The sequence below is a fragment of the Hydractinia symbiolongicarpus genome, chromosome 11 (assembly GCF_029227915.1).
Source record: "Hydractinia symbiolongicarpus strain clone_291-10 chromosome 11, HSymV2.1, whole genome shotgun sequence".
NCBI lineage: Eukaryota > Metazoa > Cnidaria > Hydrozoa > Anthoathecata > Hydractiniidae > Hydractinia > Hydractinia symbiolongicarpus.
The window spans coordinates 8,507,593-8,532,049 of NC_079885.1; the positions used below are offsets into that span (position 1 = coordinate 8,507,593).

Sequence of the window (24,457 nt, forward strand, 5' to 3'; positions counted from 1 at the left end):
CTGCGTACCACTGCAGCACTTGCAGGGAGACAAAACCAATTGCTTTTATTCATTCTCGGTCAACCTTGTTCGCAGCGCCTTCTTCTGCAGAAATCAAACAACGGGCAATGGATACGACGTTTGGTTCCAGGGCCTTTTAAAAGCGAAGCATTGATGGGAAAATTTTATACGCAGGGGAAGGTTGTTAGTGCAACTTTTTTCCGTAACGACACAAACTTAGGTCCCGCAAAATTCCGGTTGATTTAAAGATTACCATTTTTTCTTTAGTCTTCCAAGAAATAGTCAGAACGGCGCAAGCTAATCATTTCTTTTTATTTTGTAAATTTGGGTATTTTCTAAACAGTCGGTCATTTTTTACGATTCTCAATGCGGTCAAGAAAAATTAATTTAGGAATAAAAAATATTTGAATTACAATTAAAATTTATTTACACAATAAAATCGACATTGTCCTGATATTCAGAAAGACCACGCAAAAAAGTCCCAGCAGGTGGGATTCAGACAATGGCGCTATTCCAAATAACAAAAAAGCGAAAAGCTCCAGGTGATGAGGTTGTCACAGAATCGGACTCGAGAAATCGACTTTGTTGAACTTTCCAGGTTATTAGCACCCAATGCATTATTAACCCATGGATTACTGTCACGTTATGATTCGCAGAATACAGGGAAAAAAGAGGACACGTAAAAACGGTTTAATTACATTCGATTGATACAAAATTAATTTAAACTGTAGTCATGAAATTATACAAAAATATTTTGACAATTGTAAGAAGCACATTCAAAATTTGTCTAATTAAAAACAATTGAATTTATTTATCTAAATTAAATAAGCGCTGAGTCAGCATTTTATTGCGTTCACATGCATTTAAACTTAAAGTTTCTGCGTATTGAAGTTTTTTAAAATCAAAAAGAAAGCAAAGAGGATATAACTGATTAATTTAAAGTCCATCACAAACGCATCACACAATCAGAGAAATAAAAACATTTTTTTACTCCTTCTTAGAAAACAAACAAACAAACAACAACAAACAACAACAACAACAGTAAAACAAAAACAAAATTTACCTTCAATAAAGCCTGCAATAAAAAACATAGAAGCATATTTTTATTTAAATATAAATATATAAAATATAAAATAGTATTGAAAAAGTTTATTTTCATGCCGTTGCAAGCATATCTTATTTTAATCACACATTAAAAAGATATACGGCCGGACGAGCTTCCTGGATGAGCGAGGCCAGCTTCTTGGATCAGCGAGCGAAGTCAGCTATTTGAGAAAGGTTGTATTGATGGGAACAAATATTCGTCTTTATCTACGCAAATCAAGTTCATAATTTTTTTTCACTTTCCAAACTAACAGGAAATCGGAATACGTCGTGATGTCATGTGGATGCGACACCGAATGATCACGTGTATGATTGCGCATGCTATAGGTTGTTCGCTTGTTGTTGCAACGCTTCTAACTCTTCAGCTGTCAAGCCACTTTTTAATGTACGCGTTCGTCGAGCTGAACAGAAATATATGAGGTTGCAAAAAATAAAACCGTGACATTAAAGGGCCGACAAAACAAGCTGTTGGTTTTTGAATTTAGTGATTTACACGAACGTTAAGTTTACGGCGGGGGAAAAGTTTATGAGCAATAGAGACAAAAACAACATCTTAAATTATCTTGGGTATCATATTTGACACACAAATATAACTGAAAACGAATAGCACTTACCCTGCTTTTAAATAAAGTTTTTTAGTAAAAAAAATTTTCAACTTTTTTGAATCTTATAACTTCTGCACTTCTTCACATTTCATATAATGACAGCTAAGGCTACAACAAAACCTTCCTAAGGCTATTTAGTATAGCAATTTTAAATACAGTCCCTTGCGTTGCTTTGCTTCCCTTTGAATTTACTGTTATGTGTTATATTTTGCACACCGTAGCTTATTTTATCCTCAAAATAGAATCCTGAAAAATACTAAAAGACTTTCTACTTTTGGAAAATACTATTAAAACGTACCAAATCATAAGTTCCTAACCTTTTGAACGCAGCCAAAGATTAACTAATCTTTGGTTGGTTTTCAACCAATGACTTTGGCTACACTATTACACGAAAACCTAAGATTCTTTTTGATGACAACACAGAACAAAAATGGTAAAAGATAGAGCGATACCTGATTTTCGAGTGGATTTCGAATCTTTTGTCCTATTTTTACGGATACGAGTTTTCTTCTCGCCAGCTGTAGCCGACTTCACTAGCATATCCATCATCTGATCAGTTTGATCATCCGTATCATAACTACTCATATTTCCACTCACGGCAGGCGTGCTAAGCTTCGTCGGATCGTTCGGAGTACTATTCACCTTCTTTCGAACGCGATTCTTTGTCGGCGATAAGGCGTTAGTGTCGGTGATTGCTTTGTGTAAAGCATCCATGTTGTCGTCAACTTTAGATTGGACGGGAACAGCCGTGGTGGCGCCGGAGAAGTTCTCAGACTAAAAGTAAACAGACATTGCAATGAGGCATGTGATATCCTGTTGTTGTGGGTAGAAATGATAGGTAAAATATTTGGTTGGACTTTTTTTTTCCTTTTAGCTTTAACCTTACGGGATCGCAATAAAAACGATAAATTGTTTACAACAGAAAGATGACGACAATTTTACACTAGGATGTTGTAAACAAACCTCAGTAATGAGTTTCCCTCGTGTTTTTGTCCTCTTCTTCATATTTTCTTTACGTTTTTTCGTTTCAAGTACACGTTGACGTATTGTACGGTATTCCAGCGAAAACGAACTTATAATCTTACAAAATTCGTGCGGCTATGACATGAATAAAAACGCATATCAAACACAGGTAATATAACAAAAACGTGCAAAAAATTTAAAACGGCAATTTTTTTACTAACATGTCGGTCACAGTAAAAACGGCGTCAAAAAACAACGTAAAGAAGAAAGTAATACCCTGATATCTTTTGCATTTCGAAGATTCATGCCCAGAAACATTAGTAGCTTAGTGAATCTAAAAAATTAATCGTTGACTCGTTGGTTCTACCTCTTTACAATCCTACAATCCAGCTAGAACAGTTACGATTACTCGAAACTCGGAGAGTCCAAGAAAACAGTTATGACTAATTTTTATTTTAAATGAGAAGTAGCAACCCTAACCGAGGAGTGAGGAGTATAATCAAGAGGACCGAGCTGACGATTTTTTTAGTTTTCAGGGGGCTTGACTTATCGGGTGGTTTAATGAGAACTTTAAAGAGGGATGTGCATGGCGAATTCGGCGGCGAATTACCTGCGAATTACCTTTTTGATTTGGAAAACAAAAAATATGAACCAGACAGTTATTTTGAATTATTTCCAAGGATGAGTTTTTCTGAGAATAAACACCGAGGGATCAAGTAACCGGATTTATGCTGTGTACTAATATATTCAGAGCAAATTTTATACTAGGATTGTTACAAGCAGATCACTCGGTTAGGTCAAAACCAACTAAACGCTCATAAAAAACTTAATTTAACGTGTATTTTCCAAAATGTTGTTATCTGCATTATCTATTTCAGGGTAAATTGAACTTAAAAAACAAGAAGGATTTGGATTCTTGCCTTACAAAATAAATATCTTTAAAGCTTTAAGGAGGAGAAACTGCTTACCTGTTATTGACGCGACGATGTACAACTTTTAAGATAGCAATACGCTCACCAGCATCCCCAAGAAAATCTGTGAGTCTAAAAATAACCATGTCGTAATAAAAGGACTACACAATTGCATTTATTAGGAAATTGCATATGAATGCAAGATAAATTTCATGCACGTATACTGGAAAAAGATCGTCATGAATTTATTTTTTGTTTGGTTTGTTTGTTTGTTTGTTTGTTTGTTTGCGTGAAAGGACCCTTGGTTCTATTTTTAGTCCAACTTTCGTTTCCATCGCCGGAAGTAAAATTAGCTTCTGCTGGCTAATCAAGAGAAACGACGAACAGAGAGAAAGAAAACAGCTTACTTTTGTTTTAATGGTGAAGAGCTATCGTGTTTGGCCACCAATCTCAGATATTCCCATGACTTCTTGCACATATCATCCAGCTTGCGTAACAAAGTGCTTACATTCTCATGGTCGCACTAAAGTAAAGGTATATTATTTAAAGATAGATGGAAAAAGCAAAGGTGATGCAATTTCCTTGTACGCAAAACCGGAAACTAAATTTTGACGATCCAATTGGAAAAACACGATGTTTTGGTTCAATACGTAAAAAATGGATGAAATATAATATTTAAAGAAAAAAACCATGAGTAGGCATAAATTTTCTTTAAACAAATAACGTCAGAAGAAATTTCACGTCGGACACGTCGGAAGAAATTCCACGTCGGACGTCTTCCCGAAAGGTAATGAAATTCATCTGACAGTTCTGGTTGATGAAATGTGTGAAACAAGGCAATAATAGAAACAATTCAAAAACTAGAAAATCAAGCAACTAAAAAAAAAATTACACAACGGCCTTATTGACTATATAGTTAAACTTACACGCGATGCTCTATGTACGGCGCCGAACTCGCTATATAAGTCCGTCGCATCCGGAAATTTATCCATCAATATTTTACACACATGAAACAGGAGTGTCTGCTTGTGGACGGTATCTTTAACTTCCGGTACTTTTTCCAAGTATTGAAGATTGAAGCCTTTTATCTAAACAGGAAATACTCTATGATAAACAAGGAGAAAATGAAAGTCGGCATTTTGCTAAAATGAATTCACTTTGACCAAAACCATTTCAAATCCCAAGGAGTCTGTACTTTACCATGTGCGACTAGAAACAGATATTTTGGAACTGATGAAAAATGCTAAATGAACTAGAACAGTTACCACATAGCTTTAAAATTCAAAATTAAAAGATCTTCAAGTACCTATATGCTAACACCAAAACATTTTTCAAATAAAAATGAAAGGGAACGTTTGTGGCCCTAAAATTTATAGTTATAAAAAAAAAATATTTTTACTCTTGCAAATAGTGCTATAAGGTTAGGTTTATGTCTGGAATCGTAACTGAAAATTTATCAATTATCATAACAATTATCACAGTTCGTCAACAAGCACTAAAAATACACATGTACTAAAACAAATATATTTAAACAATAGACGAAAAAAAAGGAAAAAAACATTACATTGACGCCATTTAAGAAGTTACCAATCGATAGCAACACACTTAAACATTTCTTGAACGTATCAATATTTTTGATTTCATCACATGTCAATTTTAAGTCACTCAAAGCTTCACCGATTTCCTAAAAAAATGCGGAAATCTCAACATGACATCAGGATTGGAAAGACGTTGTATTTATGATCATTAAGAAAAACATTCCTTCCCTAGTCATATTCGAAGACGGTAAACGGTACCATCTTTAAATATTACGGAAATTGAGCAAATTAAAAGTTCAAAAGTTAGAAGCTAAGGCTTAGAAGGTTTTAATAGAAACAGAACTAAAGGCTTATTTACATTAAAGCGTTAATAGCTCCATGCGTTTAAAGTCTGTGCTCAATATGCTCAATCTCCATTACGTTAAAGCGATATCGTTTTTTGGGAATTTTTATCAGTTGCTTAAAAAAATGTATCACTGCAAACACTTTGAAGTTGAGCCCTCTTAACTCTCAAAGCTGCCAAAAATTGGGCGTTCTTGTCAAGGAAATTCTACATGCTCAGATACGACAGCTGTTAGATGAGATAAATGGGGTGAAATTAAATGGAAAGTGGCACTAGGATATTGTAATAATCACATATAACGAAAAAAAGCAAGAAAACGATTTACTTTTTCATTGTGGTCATAGTCCATTTTGAAACTCCACAAATTCAACCTAGCTGACAGTTCTGTGATCGACGATAGCGTCAACAAGAAGCTTTCAGCGTGTGCGAAGGGCGTGTCTGGATACTGCATCTGAGCTTCTTGTAGTTTAGTCTTTTCCTCATCTGTCGGTATCATGGACATAATTTTCTAAAAAATATGCAGCAGGTCCAAATGAAATACTTTCACCGCCATAGGCCATTTATTATTGTATACTATTATTTTCTCTACCACTGCAAGAGAAGCAATGACTTAATAAACAAACACAAAAATCAAAAATAATCACAGATTTTATGGCTTCCTCAACATCGAATTAAACGCACTAAGAAACTTTTCGCTAGTTGCATGGCAACAATAGGTAAAACAGACCATAATATGTTAATATTTTACTTCGATAAATTGCTCCGTCATGCAGCATACAAACTGTGCGTAACGACTAACAAACAGTTAAATTAACTCCTTTAACATGTACACCTCCCAAATATAACAAAAGAATTACCTCTACACCTTCTCGATCTACTACTGCACCATCCATGTCTAAAATAGCTTGCTTTATAACCCTCACGGGTGGCAGCTTTGTAAGCACAATGTTAATAGCTTGAGCCCTTTTTAAATCCAAAACAGTAATTTCCTTTTTAACAAGTTTATCGACAGACTCTGCCCGTTTCATAGAAACTTTTGCTCTGTTTTCAAATAAATGCTCAAGCTGTTTCTTGTCGACATCTATTGGTTGCAAGCTACCCCATATAGTCTTGTCAATACCCTGTGACAGTGTCATGGGCTTCACTTCCTGCCAAAACAATCGAACATATTTTCTGTTCTGATTACTTTTTAAGGTACCGCCCCCACCCATTGGCGGAGGCCCGGGTGGTGGGGGTGGTCCTGGTAGTCCAGGTGGTGGTGGTGGTGGTGGCCCTAAACCTGGTGGTGGAGGTGGTGGGCCAAAACCTGGAGCTGGAGGCGGAGGTGGTGGACCTCCTCCTGCAGGCATGACAACGGCTGCTTTAGGTGGTGGTCCAAGTGTATCATAATCGTCCTCTTCATTTAAGTCTCTAAAATCGTATTCATTGATAATCAATGGTCTACTGCGTAAAACGCGACTCTCTAATTCGATATCTTCTGCAGTTCTTTGATTGCTTTTCGTAGGAGCAGGGGCGGGTGGTTCGGGAGGTTTCGACATTCCTATTGCAGATTTCATTTTACTTAAAAGGCCACCCTTTTCTTCTTTTTTCTCCTTTTCTTTTTCTTCTTTTTCCTTTTTTAGTTTTTCTTGCTGTGCTTGCACAGAGCCTTTCAAATTATTTAAATCGTCAGACTTATTAATTTCTGTTTCTTCCTCAATCCTATTTTTATCTATAGTGGCTTTCCTATCAGATATAGAAGCTCCTAAGTCCATTTTCTTCACTTCATCTGATAACTCTTGATCAGTTTTATCCATTGACGTTCCGTACATCATACGTAATCTCATACGGCGATTTTCACCCCCAGGTTCACCGGTACTCTGTTTACGATCCCTCTCCTCGTCCTGTGATGTAGTTTTCTTTGCGCTTGGTATACTAGATGGTATACTAGAAGAACTAGACATGGGACTTTCCTGAGAGGAGCTTCGCTCGTCATTTTTTTGTTTTTCCCTCTGAGCTAATCTTTCGCGGAGAGAAGGTCTACCTCCTTGTTCACCACTATCTTCTAAATTAAACGTTTCTTTCATTTTCAAACGAGGACTTTTAGGAGCTTCGGTAGGAGGCACTATCAAATCTGCACTTTCAACTTTTCTAGCACCAGTAGCGTGACCATTTTGCATCAAATGCACTGTGAGAGACAATATAAACTTTAGTAAGATCCACGATAATTATAGAAACTGTCATAACTGTACTTGTCTATACCTACCAGGCCTCGATGGCATCTCTTTATCAATATGACCCATTTGTGTTTTTACTTTTTGAACGTCGTTTTCTTCTATTTCCTGAGTTTCAGACAGACTTGGATCCTGACCTTTATGTCGCCTTTCTCTGCAAAAATACACAAAAGCTGAATTAAGTGATTGTGTTTTGCTACTTTGTCTCCAAAATATAGGTGTTGGGAGTCAAATTGTTAGTGATATTCCTAAGTGGGGCAATCTCCTTTCCTAAAGAACTAATTAACTGTATATTTCGAGATTTTTAGTTTGAACGTTGTTACTGAATGCACAAAAAGGTTTGTTATTTAGCCTTTTTTCTTCTGTTACTTAGCCTAAAATGCATCAGTATTAAAAAGACTAATTTTTTCTTCCCCATCAGTCTGTTGGCGATTATTAACTGTCGAGGCATGAGAAAAAAAGCAGATGTTACCAAATCATGTATAACAGTGACTACAATGTAACTACCAATATGTGGTGTCAACTTGCAAGCTAACAAATATAAACGATTAATTGGTTGACACAACCTGAGTAGCTTATTGCTAAAACATTGGCAATTGCAGGTTGAAAATTGATTGACCAGTTTTGGTTAAACGATTTCTGGGCTGGTTTCAGACATTACAAAGGTGCTTTATAGGCAAAAACGTCCCAAAACATTAATTTTTAGTAGTTAAAAGAGCTTACTTTCTCATTTGTCTTCTTCGTTCCTTTGCATCATCAGTACTACCTTGGTTTTGTTTGTTTGCTTCATTTAGCTTATTTGTCCTGTCACTAATTGAGGGCGAGGAAGAAACTCTACGCATATCGTGTGTCGGTTGAGCTTTCACAGCAGAATGTCGCCGACTTTTACGTCTTTCACCCTCTGAAAAAGCATAACATATAAATAAATGCTAGACTAGTTCCTTAAATTATTTACATTGAAAGGTTACTTACCAAAGTCTTGTTGCAATGTACTTCTTCGCTGTTGCCTGCACAAAAAAAAATTATTGTGTGTATGAACCTAATACGTAAAAACATGATGGAGATCATTCTAAGAAGGTTAAGAAACCATTATGCTGCAAATACCCTCACCTGACACCACCAGGAATGTTAAGCGATGCCGAGTCACCATCACCATCTTCAGATTTGATGGAAAGCTGAAATAAAAATGTACTATTTTATTGAATTGGTTCACATCACACAAGGTAACAGCTATTTGGATTGCGATGGTCATTTCAAACCTCATATATGTTGCACTGCTCAATCAAATCACTGTTTCGAGGTGTTCTTTTTGTTAATTTCTAAAAAAATGCCGGAAAAGAAGATAAAGTTAATAGTTCCACTTTGAACTGATAATTCAACTTGTTTACATTGTCAGAATATAATATCTACCTGGATGATGTCTTCCATAGCTTGTTCTTCCAAAGAGTCAACGACATCATAAAACATATCTTGATCAGGTATAGCATATAAGACCTAAACATATATTAATGCTTCACTTCTAAAGCTAAAAACACCATTCAAATAGAGATCAAGGTTTTGTTCGAATTAACAGGACGCAATTTGCAATTTGTGGCTTGAGATTACCATTTTGTGAATCCCATTTTTGATCAATTTTTTGTATCACCTATTTCTATAAACATTGCTGCACCTAAGTAACCATTAATGGCAAGTGGGCTACAGTGCTCCTAGACCACAACTGCAAAGAGATTATCTTTTCTACAGTCAAAAAAACTTTTGCAAACTGACTTTATGTTTCTAATTTAAACGCTGGTTTACTTGCAGAATATAATAGTGTCACAGATATTTAAGGGTACTGTATTACAAGAAATTACCTTATTCACTAAAGTCATGGAGTAGATTAGTAAATCCTCATCAGTGTTGGCTTCAGTCTCATTGATAATATCTACGATTCCTTTCATTGAAATGTTACCTAAAAAGTAATTGATAGGCACATAAATCTTGCCAAAGATAAGACTGAATATAATAAAAAAGATGTGTTTGCTTTACATAAGCTGCAACGCAGACATTAAGTACAAGTTATGAACAAAACTTTTGACCACTGTCCAACTTTCTAGATTTGAAACTGTCCAAACAAACAGAGCAAAATTCTTACATTTTCCTTCGTCAACAGCCTGAGCAGCTCTCCATACGAGAAGAGAATTCCCCTCTGTGTATTCAACAAATACTAATAGTAACTTTAGAGAGGTCTTTTGCACCAGGCGATACTAGAATAAAACATCAAAAATGCTTCATTTCATCTCTAAACAACCATCTCAAGATACAGTCTTTCTTCATTCTCAAACTTTCACAAATTTAACAATTTTCAAGTATGCGAAAACTTATTTTATGATCTTTTTCTTTTATTGATATGGAAAAATTAAAAAAGTAGTATTTCTTTCTCCAAAGACTTTAATTCTTATATTTGTGAATGATTTCACTCAAAAAATTAAAGAATTTCATAATTTCACCTCCTTGTGCAAAAAGTTTTCTATCCCAAAATACAGCTGTATCTAACAGGCTTACCTTCGAGGACAACAAACTATATAACCATTGAATTGTATCATTGTGCTCAATCACTCCATTCATACCATCCACATACAGCATAATTTGGCCAATTGCTTAATAAAAAAAATATACAAATTATGTTTAATAATGCATCTAACAATTTTTGCCCAAGTTTATGTTATATCATAAGGAAATGTTGAATGGGCAAAAACAAATAATAAAAATATTCACTGTAGAAATTTAGCTGTAGCTTTTGTTTAACATATATTAATATAATGCTGAGAAGTGGTATTTTGAACCAACACCACTGGTCATTAATAATGTTGCCATAGTAAGATCTGTCCCCTGATAAATATTTAATGATACTCCTAGAAACATTTAAGGAACAAGTCACTATCAGAGAGATTTTAAATACGGGGCATAGGTAGTAATAGAATTACATTAAGAAAAACAAGCACAAGCACAAAAACAAATTGACCACTTATTGTTTCCTCACCTCGTAGGATATAATTTTGATAGTTTTGATCAGCATCAGTTCCAACAGTAATAAGACAACTAAGTCCATCATTAGTGACAAATTCGTGAACAAGGTCTTTATCATCCTAAATAAACATAATTACACCACAAAGATGATGTATCAACGTAATGTATGTGGAAGTGCCATTTTAAATATTTGTTTGAAATTATTTGTTAGAAACACGTGTTAAATTAAGTCATTTACAGTACTGTTATACGTGTGTCCATGATGGTTATTTAAAGATTGCATGTTTCTTATCTAACAATTTTTTTTTTTGCATCATATCAACAAAAGATACTCAAACAATTATTGAATTTCCGCGCCCGAAGGCGTAGGAAATTCTTTAAAACCGTCGTTTTTTTCTTTCGGAGGATTTTTTGAGAAAAAATCGACCCTGGGATTTCACGTTCCTCCGTCACAGATTTAAACTTCGTACCCAAGCTCCCTAACTACTGGGAAGTCATAAATGACGTTTCAGGCCAAAATTGGTACTTGTTTTCGACAAAATTTGGCACAGTTAACAAAAAATAATGTTGAACACAATGGTGACATAATAATTTTGATTTTTGTCACCTAAATGTCATTTTAGGCCAAAATTGGTCCAAAAATTATAACTACTTTATTTTAAACAAAATTTGGCACAGTTAACAAAAAAGTATGCTGAACATGATGGTGCCATCAAAATTTTGGTTTTTTGCCACCTTAAATGTCATTTTAGGCCAAAATTGGCCCAAAAATTAAAACTAATTCATTTTCAACAAAAATTGGCAAAGTTAATAAAAAAAGTATGCTGAACATAATGGTGACATCAAAATTTTGATTTTGTCACCTAAATGTCATTTTAGGCCAAAACTGGTCCAAAAATTAAAACCACTTTATTTTCGGCTAAATCTGGCACAGTTAACAAATAAAGTATGCTGAAAATGATGGTCACATCAAAATTTTGATTTTTTGTCAACTAAATGCCGTTAAGACCATAAACGTTTCAAGCACAAGACATTTAACCATGAATGATAGGCTGTAATTTTTGTTAGCAATTTCTTTTAAAATGTAAGTTTATTATGACACGTTTCGTTTTGTTTGCATTTGTTGTAAGATATAATGTCACATGTGTGCTTTATCTTCAGAGCTTCATGCATTAAACCTCTTCGAATGTTTGGCACGATAACACAACGAATTAGCAGGTTGTCATCAAATATTTTGGTAGCGAGCGGAAATTCTTAGAGCCGCCAGGGCTTCTTGTTTAAAGTTTATTTTAGCTTTTTTTATTGTAATAAACTGATGGCTTCCAAATCTTTTTTTGATAAAAATTGACTAATATAAAAACTGTCAGAATAAACTGATCCTGCATTTAGCATATGCAGTACACAGTTAATTTTTAGCTTCAAATTAAAATCAACAAAAAGATATGTTTAGAAAAAATATAAAAAACAAACATGACAACTTCATTGCTTTCCATTAAGAAAGATCATAACTGCCAGAAATAGAACTTGACTGACCTGAAATATTTGTTTTAGTGAAAATAACGCCCTTCTTAAATCTCGACCAGTTGCTGTCAATAACTTTGCTGAAAATGAAATATAACTGCTTTAGTATATGTATTAATTAAATATATCTTTGATTAACATCAGCAAATTTTTGCTAACATGGTCTCCTTTCAGTTGGATATAAACTCGACTTACGAAAGATGCCCCTCAATTTCTCTCTAAATTTAATGTTTTCATGAAAGCTTTCAAAAAAATTCAAAAAAACGCGAACTTAACTCTCACAAAAATTTATTCAATTCAGGTATAAATTGCCAATGTTAAACATAAGTTTGTCAACTGAAAACGAGCAAAAATGGTATTTTTTGTGCAGTCAATACAAAATGCTTTACTAACCTATTATATTGTGAACTCGAACTGATAACTGTGTACGTAATATAATGGTATTCTTGCGGCTAAAATAAATAAAAAAACAAGCTGTGCATAAAAAAAGAAGTAGGGTAAAAATACACAAAAATTAGCAATTCAAGATCTAAATAATAGAAGGTCATAGAACTAGTCTTACACTAAAGTCTGTGTGTGACAGAAAGGGAAGCATTGTGTCTCATCTGCTTGAACACCAAACTAACTATATTTACTTTTATGTAATAACATCAATAAAACAGACATCAACAGTATAAATAAGATTATTAAAGCGATTGCAATTATCTCTTTGAGGCCAAATATTCTATCTTTAAAAGACATCCTGTAAAATTAAAACTAAAAATTTTTGTACACTTCAAAAAAAAACTGTCATTTTGCTTTTTATTTAAAAAAAAAAAAAACCCAAAAAAAACAAAATTGTGCTGTTGTATATTAGTACTGATGACATAGAGAAAACTGTGGTATTACATATAGGCAAAACTGATAATTGGTTTTATGAAAGAATAACTGATCATCATCACCAACAATGTGATAAACAATCGCATATACTTAAGGATTCAGGTATCTCAGTTTCTAAGCAAAATATCACTGAAAACATTACGCCTTAATAAAAAAAAAATAATTTTTAAAAAAGGTATCTTCTAAATGTTCTGAAATTAGATATCAGCAGGAAATGTCTTATTTATCCTTAACAAAAAAATAATTTTTAAAAAAGATATCTTATAAATGTTCTGATCTTATATATCAGCATGAAATGTCTTGTTTATGATTGGATCACAGTGGGCAGGATCTACCCCTTTTAAACTATCCGACAGGTGTTGGACAATTGTATGAGACATTTGTAATTTAGAGGCATCAAAAATCAAATGCAGCATGGTAGGGCAAATCCTGGTTTTATTTCACCTTTATCATGGTTTATCATCAGAAAAGTGAAGTTCTTTTTTCACATTCTTGGGTTTTGCTCTGTGCAACAACAAGTTTAAAAATAAAATCTTGTATTCAAAGTTATTGTAGGGGCCTATTTCATCCTTAAGTGCTTTTAAAAATGGTTGTATAAAAAATATGAATAAAACTTTTGTTTTGTCATAAATTCCCAAGTTTATTGTAAATAGTGACTTTTGTTATGCAAAAATTATACATTAAGATGACATGTCTAAGAATTTACATAACTGCTTATTGTAAACAAACTTTCTTTATTTTTTCTTTTCTGAACATTGACCTTGAAAAAACATTCACCCATCAAAGAAAACAAACGGATGACACAAAGCATTATCACTATGTTTTCGCGTAACCCAGAAGACATTCTCACAACACTCACAGTGGTATAACATCTAATTCTTAGGTTTAGACGGCATATCTTTTACTACAACACAACCATTGACAGGGTTATACAAGTATCCTTTAACAGGCTAAAACATGACATCTTGTACATTTTTTTCAAAACAAAAAAGGCTTAACTTAATAAGTAATTGACATTTTAACATTAGATCCAATACGCAAAACTAATTTCTAGCAGAAACGCTTTAAAGGCGTGCACTAGGCAAAGCCATTTCTTCATCTTTATCTGCACAAACCATGCTGCCAATTATTCACCTTTAGATGGTGATTCAATGATATTTCCAAACAAAATTATAATTTTTGTGACTCCTTTAATGGAAATTTTCTAATTCACATTGGCAGTTCACAAACTCCCATGCGATAAAGGTTCAACTTTGATTCATAGAGCTTCACATGAGCAACTATTATTACTGGCGTGACAAATATTAAATTAGGAAGGCTAAATAGGCTTGTTTAGAAGGACAGTCTATTAAAGAGATATTCTATTATTTCACTACAACAGACCAAAGGGAGAACAAAGGATGTTTATATGAAGACAAAACAATTGGCTTAAACTTATTCATTCTTGCCAACTTTTGATTTGATTTTAAATCTTGATTTGAAAAAAAGAAAAATAATTGCGAAAGAAATATGACAACACACAGTATACATACCTACGCTTAACTACGGTCATTATTGCAAAATGTTAGTAAAAAGAAAATAAAAACTTAAAAAAGACTTCACTATAATACTTCCCTATAAATCAGGAAATTTTTGTTTACCCAAACTTGTTTAACTGTTTTATGTCAAAGGTTTACCTTTTGTAGGTACTCTACTAGACATCCTCAAAACTTCCTGAAGCACAAACACACAAATTTGTGCATACATCATCAGAGGAATAGCAGAAAGAGAATTCAAAAAAAAAACACAAGTCAACTGACTCTCTTTTTTAGTAAGCTTTTAAATCAACTTATACACAGTGCACTAGATGTTAACTCAAAACTGATAAAACTCAAAACTGGTGAACAGATGTTCACAATTAGAGCAGATAAAATGTCACCCTCATAAGAGTATTTTTATACTGTGAAAGCCAAATTCCTAATCTCAAAACCCATAAGTAAAAAACAAAACAAAACAAAAACAACACTTTTCCACAATTATAATAACAAGATTAGCTGTTTGAGTATTAAACATGATGGCTTTAAAAAGTTACCTGAGAAACAAACAAAACAAACACAACAGCGTGCAAAATCTTTACAAAATGTATAGAGAAAAAAAAGTTAACCCCTTCTTCCCTCCTCTCAAAAATAATCCTCCCCTCAATTGTAGATTATGTGATAAGATAATTTTATAAATTAATTAAACATATGATTTTTAAGCAAAGCAACATCTGCATATGTAAAGCCAAAATATATTTCATTTTCCCTAAAAATCAACCCCCACGTTTTTAATGAACAATCACCTAGTTTTAGTACACTTAGTAACACTAATAAAGTTGAACTTGAAAAATACTAAACAGATACTGACTGGATTTTTATGTTGTACTGTAAAATACAAAGCCTGAGGTGAAAAGAACAGACCAAGCTTACTGCAAAGTGGTCTCATTATTTATGTGAATTGAAACAAAAAAATGGTTTTAGGTGAGTGACTTTTATATTTTTCTTTTGTGCTAAGAAACTCTGTTACTTGTTTGTTAATGGTTTTATGATAGCATTTTAATAATGGATTCCCAAACCAGTAAGTATGGCTTCATACAAAGTCCTGTTAAAATAAGCTGTAAACCAATCAAAATATCACATTTTCTCATACTAATTGTTTTTTGTATCAGTGAGATGTTAAAGATAACTACGGCTAAAAAAACAAGAATGCACCATTCCTACCTGTCTTTAAAACCCTCAATGAGATCATCTTGTTCTTCTATTGATGCTTCCAGATCAAGATACGTAGAATTGTGTGATAATTGCAATGCACAGTCATCAAGCTAAAAAATAAATATAATTATTAATAAAAATCGCAAAGTATATATACAAAGGGCACTAACAATAGCATACAACTAAAACAAGAATTACTTTTGGTAATTTTATTATAAAATTAAACCATTAAATCATTTCGTTGTTAGATCAGGAAAACCTTTTTACTACCAGTGCAAAAAGTTGAGTTGGTGAAAGTGGGAGATTTTTATAAACCAGGTTGCTTTTTTATGACTTTATTGCTTTATTTACACTACTAGTCGATAAAGCCCGTGGAAAATTCCACTAAGGCAGAAGAACAATGGAAAAATAGGTTGTTTTAGATTTTTTGCTGATGTCAGCAGTGCATATACAAGAAGAAAATTGGTGAAATTTAGTCATTCCTTGTCTGCAATGTGTAGAAGTTGAAACGTTGATCAAAATAATGTTTAGTATTGTATGTTTTTGACAAACGCCTAAGGAGATATAAGGGCTTAAAAATTTTGCTGATGTCAGCAAAGTCCCTACTAAAAGTTCCAAAATTTGCCTGTTGCATTTATCGTATAGATCTTGAAATGCTGACCAAGAAAATGTATAGGAACATGAACTTTTGACAAACGGTTGCAGAGATATTTGGATTTGAAGGTTTTGTGATGACGTCATCAACCTGTCCATTCCGAAACGGATTCGGAGACCCAGGTTTGGGAAACTTACCCAAATTGGTCCCAGGTGGTCCCTAGTTACCCACACAGTGAAAAATCATTGACGTCACCACCTCGTTTCCAAGTTATTTGGCCTCAAAGTTTTAAATGCACTGTAATGGCTTCATTAATTTAATATAGGATATTGACGTTAAGGTGGTGTTATTGACGTCGTGCCGTAACGTCAGAAAATATTGCTCTAACGTCAAAGTTTGCTAATTTACAGAACAAATTTATAGGCGATGTTTTATAGACTTTATCAAAGAAATTTTATCCACTTTGCAAAAGTCACAGACAGAATTCCGTATTATTATATAGATAGTGCCTTCATGTTGGTACTTTTGTGAGTAACCATGAAACCTGCAATGGCCTATCATTTTCTAGAAACTAACAAGGAAATTCAAAGTTGCAGAGTGAGCAAGAAAAAACATAAGGGACCTGGCATGAGTAAATCAGATATTGATCATAAAAACATAAATGAAAAATGTATACAATTAATTCCTAAATGATAAGAAATAGGAAAATTCTGGAAACATTCAGTTAGAAAGAAGTCATTAATGACTTGGCTCTGTGCTTGTACTGGCTAGTATATATTTGGTATAGAAGACACTTCCAAGTCTATGATTTAAAATAAATCAAAAATTGCGTCACTTGAGATAGACTTAGGAATATATAAAAGCAATAGCATAATTCATTCCAATTCATAGCATAATAAAACACTCATTAAAATTACAATTATGTATTGACAAGTGTCTTCCCAACAACTGCACAGCTCATTAATTACAAACACATATAATTAATTTATAGTTTGTGTAAGAAAAAATAAACAAACAGTATGAACACTAATGTAGAATAATTGGCTTTATTATGCTCAAATTAGAATCAATTGTAAATGTCCTGAAATAGCTTTTTAGACACTGAATGACTTTCGTAAGTTGGTAACTATAATTTCTTAGAAAAAAACATGACAACATTGGCAAAGATACTAAAAAACTGGGACACATTGTGTGTGTATGATTGTATAATTTTACACATTTCAGTTAAACAATACGTTATTAAAAACCAATAAAGTTAATGGTTATTATATGATTAGCCTTGAAGTCGGAAAACCACAAAATTAAGTGTTTCCTGATTTCCACTTCAAAAAAATTATTTTCTCTCCAGCTTTACTTTAATGAGACCAATGAGAATAAATACCTGTTACATTTTTCTTAATTCTATTTATTACCCAGTTATAACAAACTTTTATTTTACTTTGTGCATGAATTAACTGCTGACCTATAAACTAAGTGTCCATGATTTGGCATACAATATGCATAACGAACACAATGCCTAATAAAAAAAAATTCCCCAACCTTTTTGCTAAATTAGTACAAAATCTTATTAAAATTTCATGTTTTAAAACGTTCCCAAAACAATGTCCATTTCTCTTTTCCCCCTGGTAAAAACATTAGTCATTCAAAAAATGCAAATAATTTATACTATCAAACAAAGAACAAGTCTCATTGACGCCAAGAGCTAAGGTCATTTACTAATATACCTTTAGCTTTAATTACAAAAAATTTCGACTTTTGGTCCACTTAACGAAACTTAAAATGTGAAAATTCCAATACAGTTTTTAGTGGGCTGGGCATAATAAATCAAGTTTGGAAGACTTTTATATTATGAGAAAGGCTTTTCAGAAGTAAATTATGTTATTTTGTAGCAAGGGTGTTGGCTTTACTTAAAAAGTAATAGGGAAAATATCAAAGGTGGACTAAATAATTTTTTGTGTATGTCTTATATATTGTGTGAGATATTTTTTTGGTCAAGGATTGGGTATAGAGAATAAAGAAATAATGTATAATGCTCCAGATTTAAAATTATATTAAGATCCGATGAAGGGCTTTTTATATAATAAAGAAGCAGTAAAAAATTAGGCCCTCACAATAAATAAAAAAACAAAATTAATTTAGAAAACAAAATGTATAGTAGTTAGGTACAATAATAAGCACTATTGTGTACCATGACAAACAATTTGAGAAAAAAGCAATGTGTGTCAACATACTCAAATTAGGCTTTTTGTGTATGGTAAAACCTATCTATTTGTGTACACAGATGTTTAGGTACATCGATTCGTCAGCCCCTTATAAAATAAGTTTACAGTTATAAATCTACTATAAAAAACCTTTTTTTGGCAATTATACAAACAACCTGCTGAGGTGAATGATGGGTCTGCCAATGTGTCCAGTTAAATTTGAAAAATATTGTCAACTTTACTAACAGTTTGTCTTGGTAAGTATGGAAATTGCATTATTATTATTTTTGACACTTGGAATGCTGAGAGATAATGATGGCATTATCATTTCTTGGCAAAATACGTTTTCCTAAGTCGAACTAGTAACATAACAATACAGAGAAATTTAACCACATTAAAAAGAACAATTTCCATTTCTGCATTGTTGGAACTCATTGAGACCTTTAAAATATATATCTATAAATTCACATCCTACTGGTTTGTTTTTACAAACCTTTCACAAACAACCTTTTGTTTTTGAAAGTTGCAGTTATGATTTCACAGGCATTTTTATCATATATATTTTTTGTCTCACTAATCTTTTCATTCTTTTTATTCGCATATAGATTTAAAAATTTGGGCACTTCAGCATGTTTAAGTCTATTGCTGATGGATGGGCTGTGGGCAATAGCAGAAGTCACACTGAGATTAATTTTAAATAACTAAAGCTCTATAATTTTGTACTAAAAGTAAAATATTCATGTTTTTATTACCAAGAATTTTATGGTATTTGGTGTACCCTGGCCTGATAATTGCTTTAAGGAGGGACCAGAAAGTGTTAAGTTGAGAAACTTTTTTCCAGGTACAATCTTGCTTAAAAATGTTGAAATAGCAGTTTATATATAATCAAAAGAATCAAATAATTCTGCCCTGCTAAGATACTACTCTGGCCAATATTTAAAGTCTGCTAGTAGCAATTTTTAACATGCCAGCATTTTGAAATAATCAACAGAGCCAGTGAACAGATGCAAATACAGGCATCAAAAATTTTACCTAATTAGTTTTAAGGGTTCTTTACGCTTTGCTACTATATTATATACTGTTGTGCAGGAAAAGCATTCATTTTCCGTTTAACAGAGCTTTAGGTACCACATACCAGTTGGGCTTCAAGATTAGGGATCAGCGACAAAATTTTTTTTGTCACACTGTGCAAACTATTTCCATGAAGGTCAGAGCCTCCTCCCTCTGCTTCTCAGAAAATGCGCGTGAAACGTGACAAGTTACTTGTTGAAAAATACACAAAAATGGTTTGGGTGTAAACTTTTGAAGACTTGTGTACAATTTATTTAAACATAAAAGATTGCTTATGTTACATAGCTGCAAGAAAAAAATTCTAAGTGACTATATACATATATACATATTTGCTTAAACTCATTAATCAGTTTAGTCCATAATAAAATGTTTTTGCATACATTTAAAAAAAGGATGTAAACACATTATGAAAAAAAGCATGATGGCTCTGGGTCAATACACGTTTCCACAGTTATGATATGTAGTAATACACGAAGTAGTATTTTCAAAAGACAATGGCGTACAGCTATGAGAAAAAACTGCGCAAAGACTAATTCACAGAAAGTGAAGAAAACAACAACAAACACGTTTGCCAACAGTGGGTATTTTTGGTAAAAAGGAAAGGTCGTTTTTATTTTTTATATTGAAGTTATGTCTTCTAAATTGGTTTTAAGATGATTAGTACGGTGCAACTATTTGTACGGATAACTTGAGTTGGATAAAATAAGGGTATGTTATTTTTACTCAACTGTGAAAAGGTGTATTTGCTAGCTATATATCTGTATATTGTATACTAACACATTGTTGTTTATATCTCCCAGATCTCTTACATGAACCAACAGGCAAAATCATGGATATGGTATGCCATGGACCAGCTTACTCCAAACTTTATTTTTGAGCGGAGGCATTTTTGATTTCAAAATTAAAACATGTGCATGTAGTTTAGATTTGAAAAGATGTTGTAGCCACAAAGTCTGCATTTTATTTCCTGTTGATTTTCAGATTTCTTTTGTACTTAGGTGAGAATCCTGTCAAAGTATAAACATTGAAACTCATGTATTGTATTATGATTTATATATTTTTTTATTTTGTTTTTAGAGGGGGGGGGGGGGGGGGCGGTTTTTTACCTTAATTAGCCATCTAGCTAGCAAATTTAATGATAAAAGTGAACTGGATTACTGCTTATAGTCACAACATAGGGTAAGAAATATCGATAGAAATAACTGGCTATGTGCTAACATTTTATTTAATCAAATAAAAAATCTTACGTTGTGGGGCGCCTTCAAAAGACGGTGTATGGCTGGTAACTGCGTACATATTGGTACATTTTGTCTGAATGCATAAGAAGGTGGTCTAGACGGCTCAGGAAAACTTGTACTATTGAATGGATCAGTATCATCCAAATATTGTACTTTACAATCAAATGCCATGATAGCAGTATTTCCTCATCTTATAAGTGCTCTCAGTCTGTTGATCTTTTCTCCGCCATATTTTCAATCCTTCTGTACAGACAGTCCCTTCCGCGCATGCGTTTTAGATTTGTAAATATTGGAAATCTGACATGCCTCAAGTTTAAACCCCGTGTGCGTGACTAACCCTTTTCGCGAATTTGATCGGGTGACACAGAAAAGTGTTAACATACTCTCGATGTTTAAAAGATCTGGCCTAAAACCGTTATAAAAACAACTTTAACTGTAACCACAAAACAAGCTTTTTCTCGAACTTCTTCAGATCTCGAGTTGTATTCCGATTTCGGTGTCTGTGTATGTGTGACGTCAAAAAGAATTGTATAATAACCAACAAGTCTCTTCCCCTTTTTCTTGTCCTTCTTTTCTAGAAATAGTATTTTCAAATTTTGTTTTATTCTTATTTTCTTATATACTAACTGTGTCAATAGGTACAAAATTTTATTATGTTTTAAAAGACAGTGCCTGTTTTCACTGTTCTCTTGTAACTGTTGGTAATACTAGAAGAAATAAGATAATCCCTGGCGTTACATACTAGGAGCGTGAAAAAGCCCTTCTCAAATTCTGAATGATGCCTTAGTTTTACGCCGGTTTCCTTTTCTTCCACATTAATTTCATAGTTTCATCTTTGCACACTTCAAAAAGAAGACACGATTTAATGTCCCGCAGTGTGTTGTGTCGAAGCCTTATGTAGCCCCCTTTCTTGCATGTCAGCGAGTGTTCGGGGTGAAAGGAAGCTACACATGCGCAAATCTTAGGTGGACGACAAAGAGATTTATCAGTTTGAAAACCTTGATCTTTAATCGGAAGACTGCTAAGCCATAACATAGAGATATGATGCTCCATGTTCAATATTGATACCAATCAGTTTGCTCAGCTGTGCTCTTCTCGAACCGTTCTAATGGTAAGCTGGTCATGTTTGACCCTCTTTATCTTTATGTTCGCTTTTATCTTTCCAAGATTTCTCCGGTCGACATCACATTGAGATTTTTTGTTTTGTTAATGTTTTTTTTGCAGACTGTCAGTCAAAATTTAAGAGTTTTTCGAATTCTGTTTCAGCAATTTCACTTCGTGTCCGTACACCAAAGCCTTCAAGGCTAGGCGGCAGCGAGAACCATGTCTCTTTAAGGTCATCAAAAATAATACCTAAAATTCCCTCTACATGTAAAAATTGATTTTGTGCTTATATCCTGCTGTGAAACAAGTGTAGGTGTCCTGTGGGCCAAAAATGCAATATTTAAAAGCATTGCGAGTTCTCAAGGTTTTGATTTACGAAAATGTGCAGGTTAGCGGGATCGTTACAATGCCGAGCACAAGAATCAAGATGGGATCACCCTGGGATTTGTAGCGAACCCAACCTCGATCCCAGGGCCTGTAGCGTATATCAAAATACGCAATAGGCCATGGGATCGAGGTTGTAGCGAACCAACAGAATTCATTACATCACGCTTGAGAATTTTTGCCACTGTTTTATCAATGATTCTACAAAAAATGTTTTCGATGCCAATGGGACGAAGTCCTGGATTACGGAAATGGTAGCACGAGGTGTCCGACTTTTGAGTGTCCGTTAATTAGAGAGACTACTGTAAATAAAAGATTCGTTTATCAAGGGGTATTATATTTTTTAGAATCAATCTACTCTCCAGGGCTCTTCTACGCCTATAATATTTTAACGAAATGCTCGAAAAGCACTAGGGACGAGGTTGTAAAAATGTCGATACGTAAACACGCGTTGAGAAATGAGGACGGCCAAAATAAGTGTGCGATAAGTCCCAGGAAAAGTAGTTGGAAGAGTTTCTTCGAATATAAATTTTAGTTTCTTAACCATTTGTGTGTGTGTGTGTGTGAGGGGGGGGGGGGGGGGTGCTTGTGCTTTCGCTAAATAATTTTTCAGCCCTGAACATTCTTATCCCCCCTCCGCCTATTAATTTTGTCCATTTGCGTTTATTGCACTTGATGGAGAATTAATCAGTATTCTCTTTTGCAAAAAGTCATGGTGAAATTACGTGCTTAACGAATAATACCTGCACGAGCCTGAAACACAACATCTGTTGATTTTTTGATTTTTTCTTGTAACCTAAGTCAAAGTAAACAAACGTTAAAAAAATCATATTTTATGTTGTTTAACTGTTTTGCATGCTGAGCCATCCTTGTCAAAACATCTTCCAATTGTAGTACTGACAAATTTTTAACAGCTTTCTAACGATTTATGTTGTAGCTTAAGATGTTTTTAAACCCTGGTTCTCAGCTGGTTGCAATTGACAAATAATTGCAAAATGCCATTTACGCCCTGGGTTGGTATAACATATTGGATAATAGACGGAATAATGGGTAAGCTACTTTACTGATAGAAACTTTACTCCTCAATCTCTAGTTATGTTAAATAGGATTCTTTTGAAGACCAGGTTCTGATATTCGGATGTGTAAACAGTGACGCACAAATCCGCTAACCTTGTCAATAAAAAACCAATCGGTCGCCATTCTACTAAACCAGATGATCGTAATAAACCAAATGACTTTCACAATTTACTTAGTAAATGGCATGTTGATTGATCTCATGGCTGGTAATGTTGTACCACGGAGGTATAAAAGAATTGGCCAATCACAATTCGCTTTTAAACAATCAAACTAACTTTCTGCGGGTAAATCGGAGTTCGTTTTCTTTGTTCGTCTATCACGCATGATTTTAATAGTTCTAAAGGAGATGGGTTACCTTGTCTCTCATACCTCCCTGGTTATACTCATACAAGGTTCTAATAAAATTTGTGACATATGGTAGTTGAGTGAAGTAACCAAGACGTACACTAAGTTAATAGCAAAAGCGAAAAACTGAGTGGATACAAAGTTCACATGTATCTCATCATTGTGAGGCCAATTCGTTATAATTTTGGCTGAAAAGAGAAATTAATAAAGGATTTATTATGGTGGACGGGAGTGTGTATCGTTGTATTGCTTGGTGGATTGACTACTCTACTGATGATGTAAACAATTTTACTTTGGTTTTATGCTTCTAATGAAGACGACCATTGGAGTGTACGTATGAGTTAGTTCAATTTGGACATCATTTTAGAACAGTTTATTATTTGTTGCCTAGACCTTTTATACTCGTTTATAGGGTGCTATTAAAAATGTCAAAATATGCTGGTCATAGTTATTTACAATTGCATAGTGTAACTTATTGGTCAAACATACATTTTATTGACTGTTTTTGTCAAGTCCCATTCCATTTGCGAGGTTAACGGTTAACGGTTTCAGTCGCTTACTTTGTGTCTGTATCGTAATGTTTCTCTGCTGTTGAGGACGCTTTCCCTTCCCAGGTAGGATATGGTT

At 33.7% G+C, this 24,457-nt stretch overlaps 1 protein-coding gene across 1 annotated transcript; it reads right to left on the reverse strand.

Annotated features, from left to right (window-relative positions):
• Positions 1–403: 403 nt before the first annotated feature.
• On the reverse strand, positions 404–21,187 carry LOC130613841 (FH1/FH2 domain-containing protein 1-like). The gene is made up of 24 exons (XM_057435187.1): positions 20,930–21,187; positions 15,825–15,925; positions 12,601–12,659; positions 12,220–12,287; positions 10,700–10,805; positions 10,222–10,316; positions 9,812–9,923; positions 9,531–9,628; positions 9,088–9,171; positions 8,937–8,996; positions 8,788–8,852; positions 8,650–8,684; positions 8,401–8,578; positions 7,710–7,831; positions 6,322–7,631; positions 5,790–5,972; positions 5,148–5,267; positions 4,510–4,671; positions 3,991–4,106; positions 3,641–3,715; positions 2,949–3,006; positions 2,673–2,807; positions 2,162–2,483; positions 404–1,505 (listed from the first exon to the last, which is right to left on the reverse strand). Exons 1-24 carry the CDS (start codon positions 21,089–21,091, stop codon positions 1,426–1,428), a joined length of 3,906 nt encoding a protein of 1,301 aa, XP_057291170.1. The 5' UTR covers positions 21,092–21,187; the 3' UTR covers positions 404–1,425.
• Between the last annotated feature and the right edge of the window lie 3,270 nt (positions 21,188–24,457).

What these genes read in the sequence shown, in the direction of transcription:
- LOC130613841 (XM_057435187.1), bottom strand. Translation starts at nt 21,091, where the DNA reads ATGGCATTTGATTGTAAAGTACAATATTTGGATGATACTGATCCATTC. An exon ending in CACTAAAACAAATATTTCAG is followed by an intron (nt 10,806 to 12,219) that starts GTCAGTCAAGTT and finishes ATGTTTATTTAG; the next exon opens with GATGATAAAGACCTTGTTCA. An exon ending in CTATGGAAGACATCATCCAG is followed by an intron (nt 8,997 to 9,087) that starts GTAGATATTATA and finishes GCATTTTTTTAG; the next exon opens with AAATTAACAAAAAGAACACC.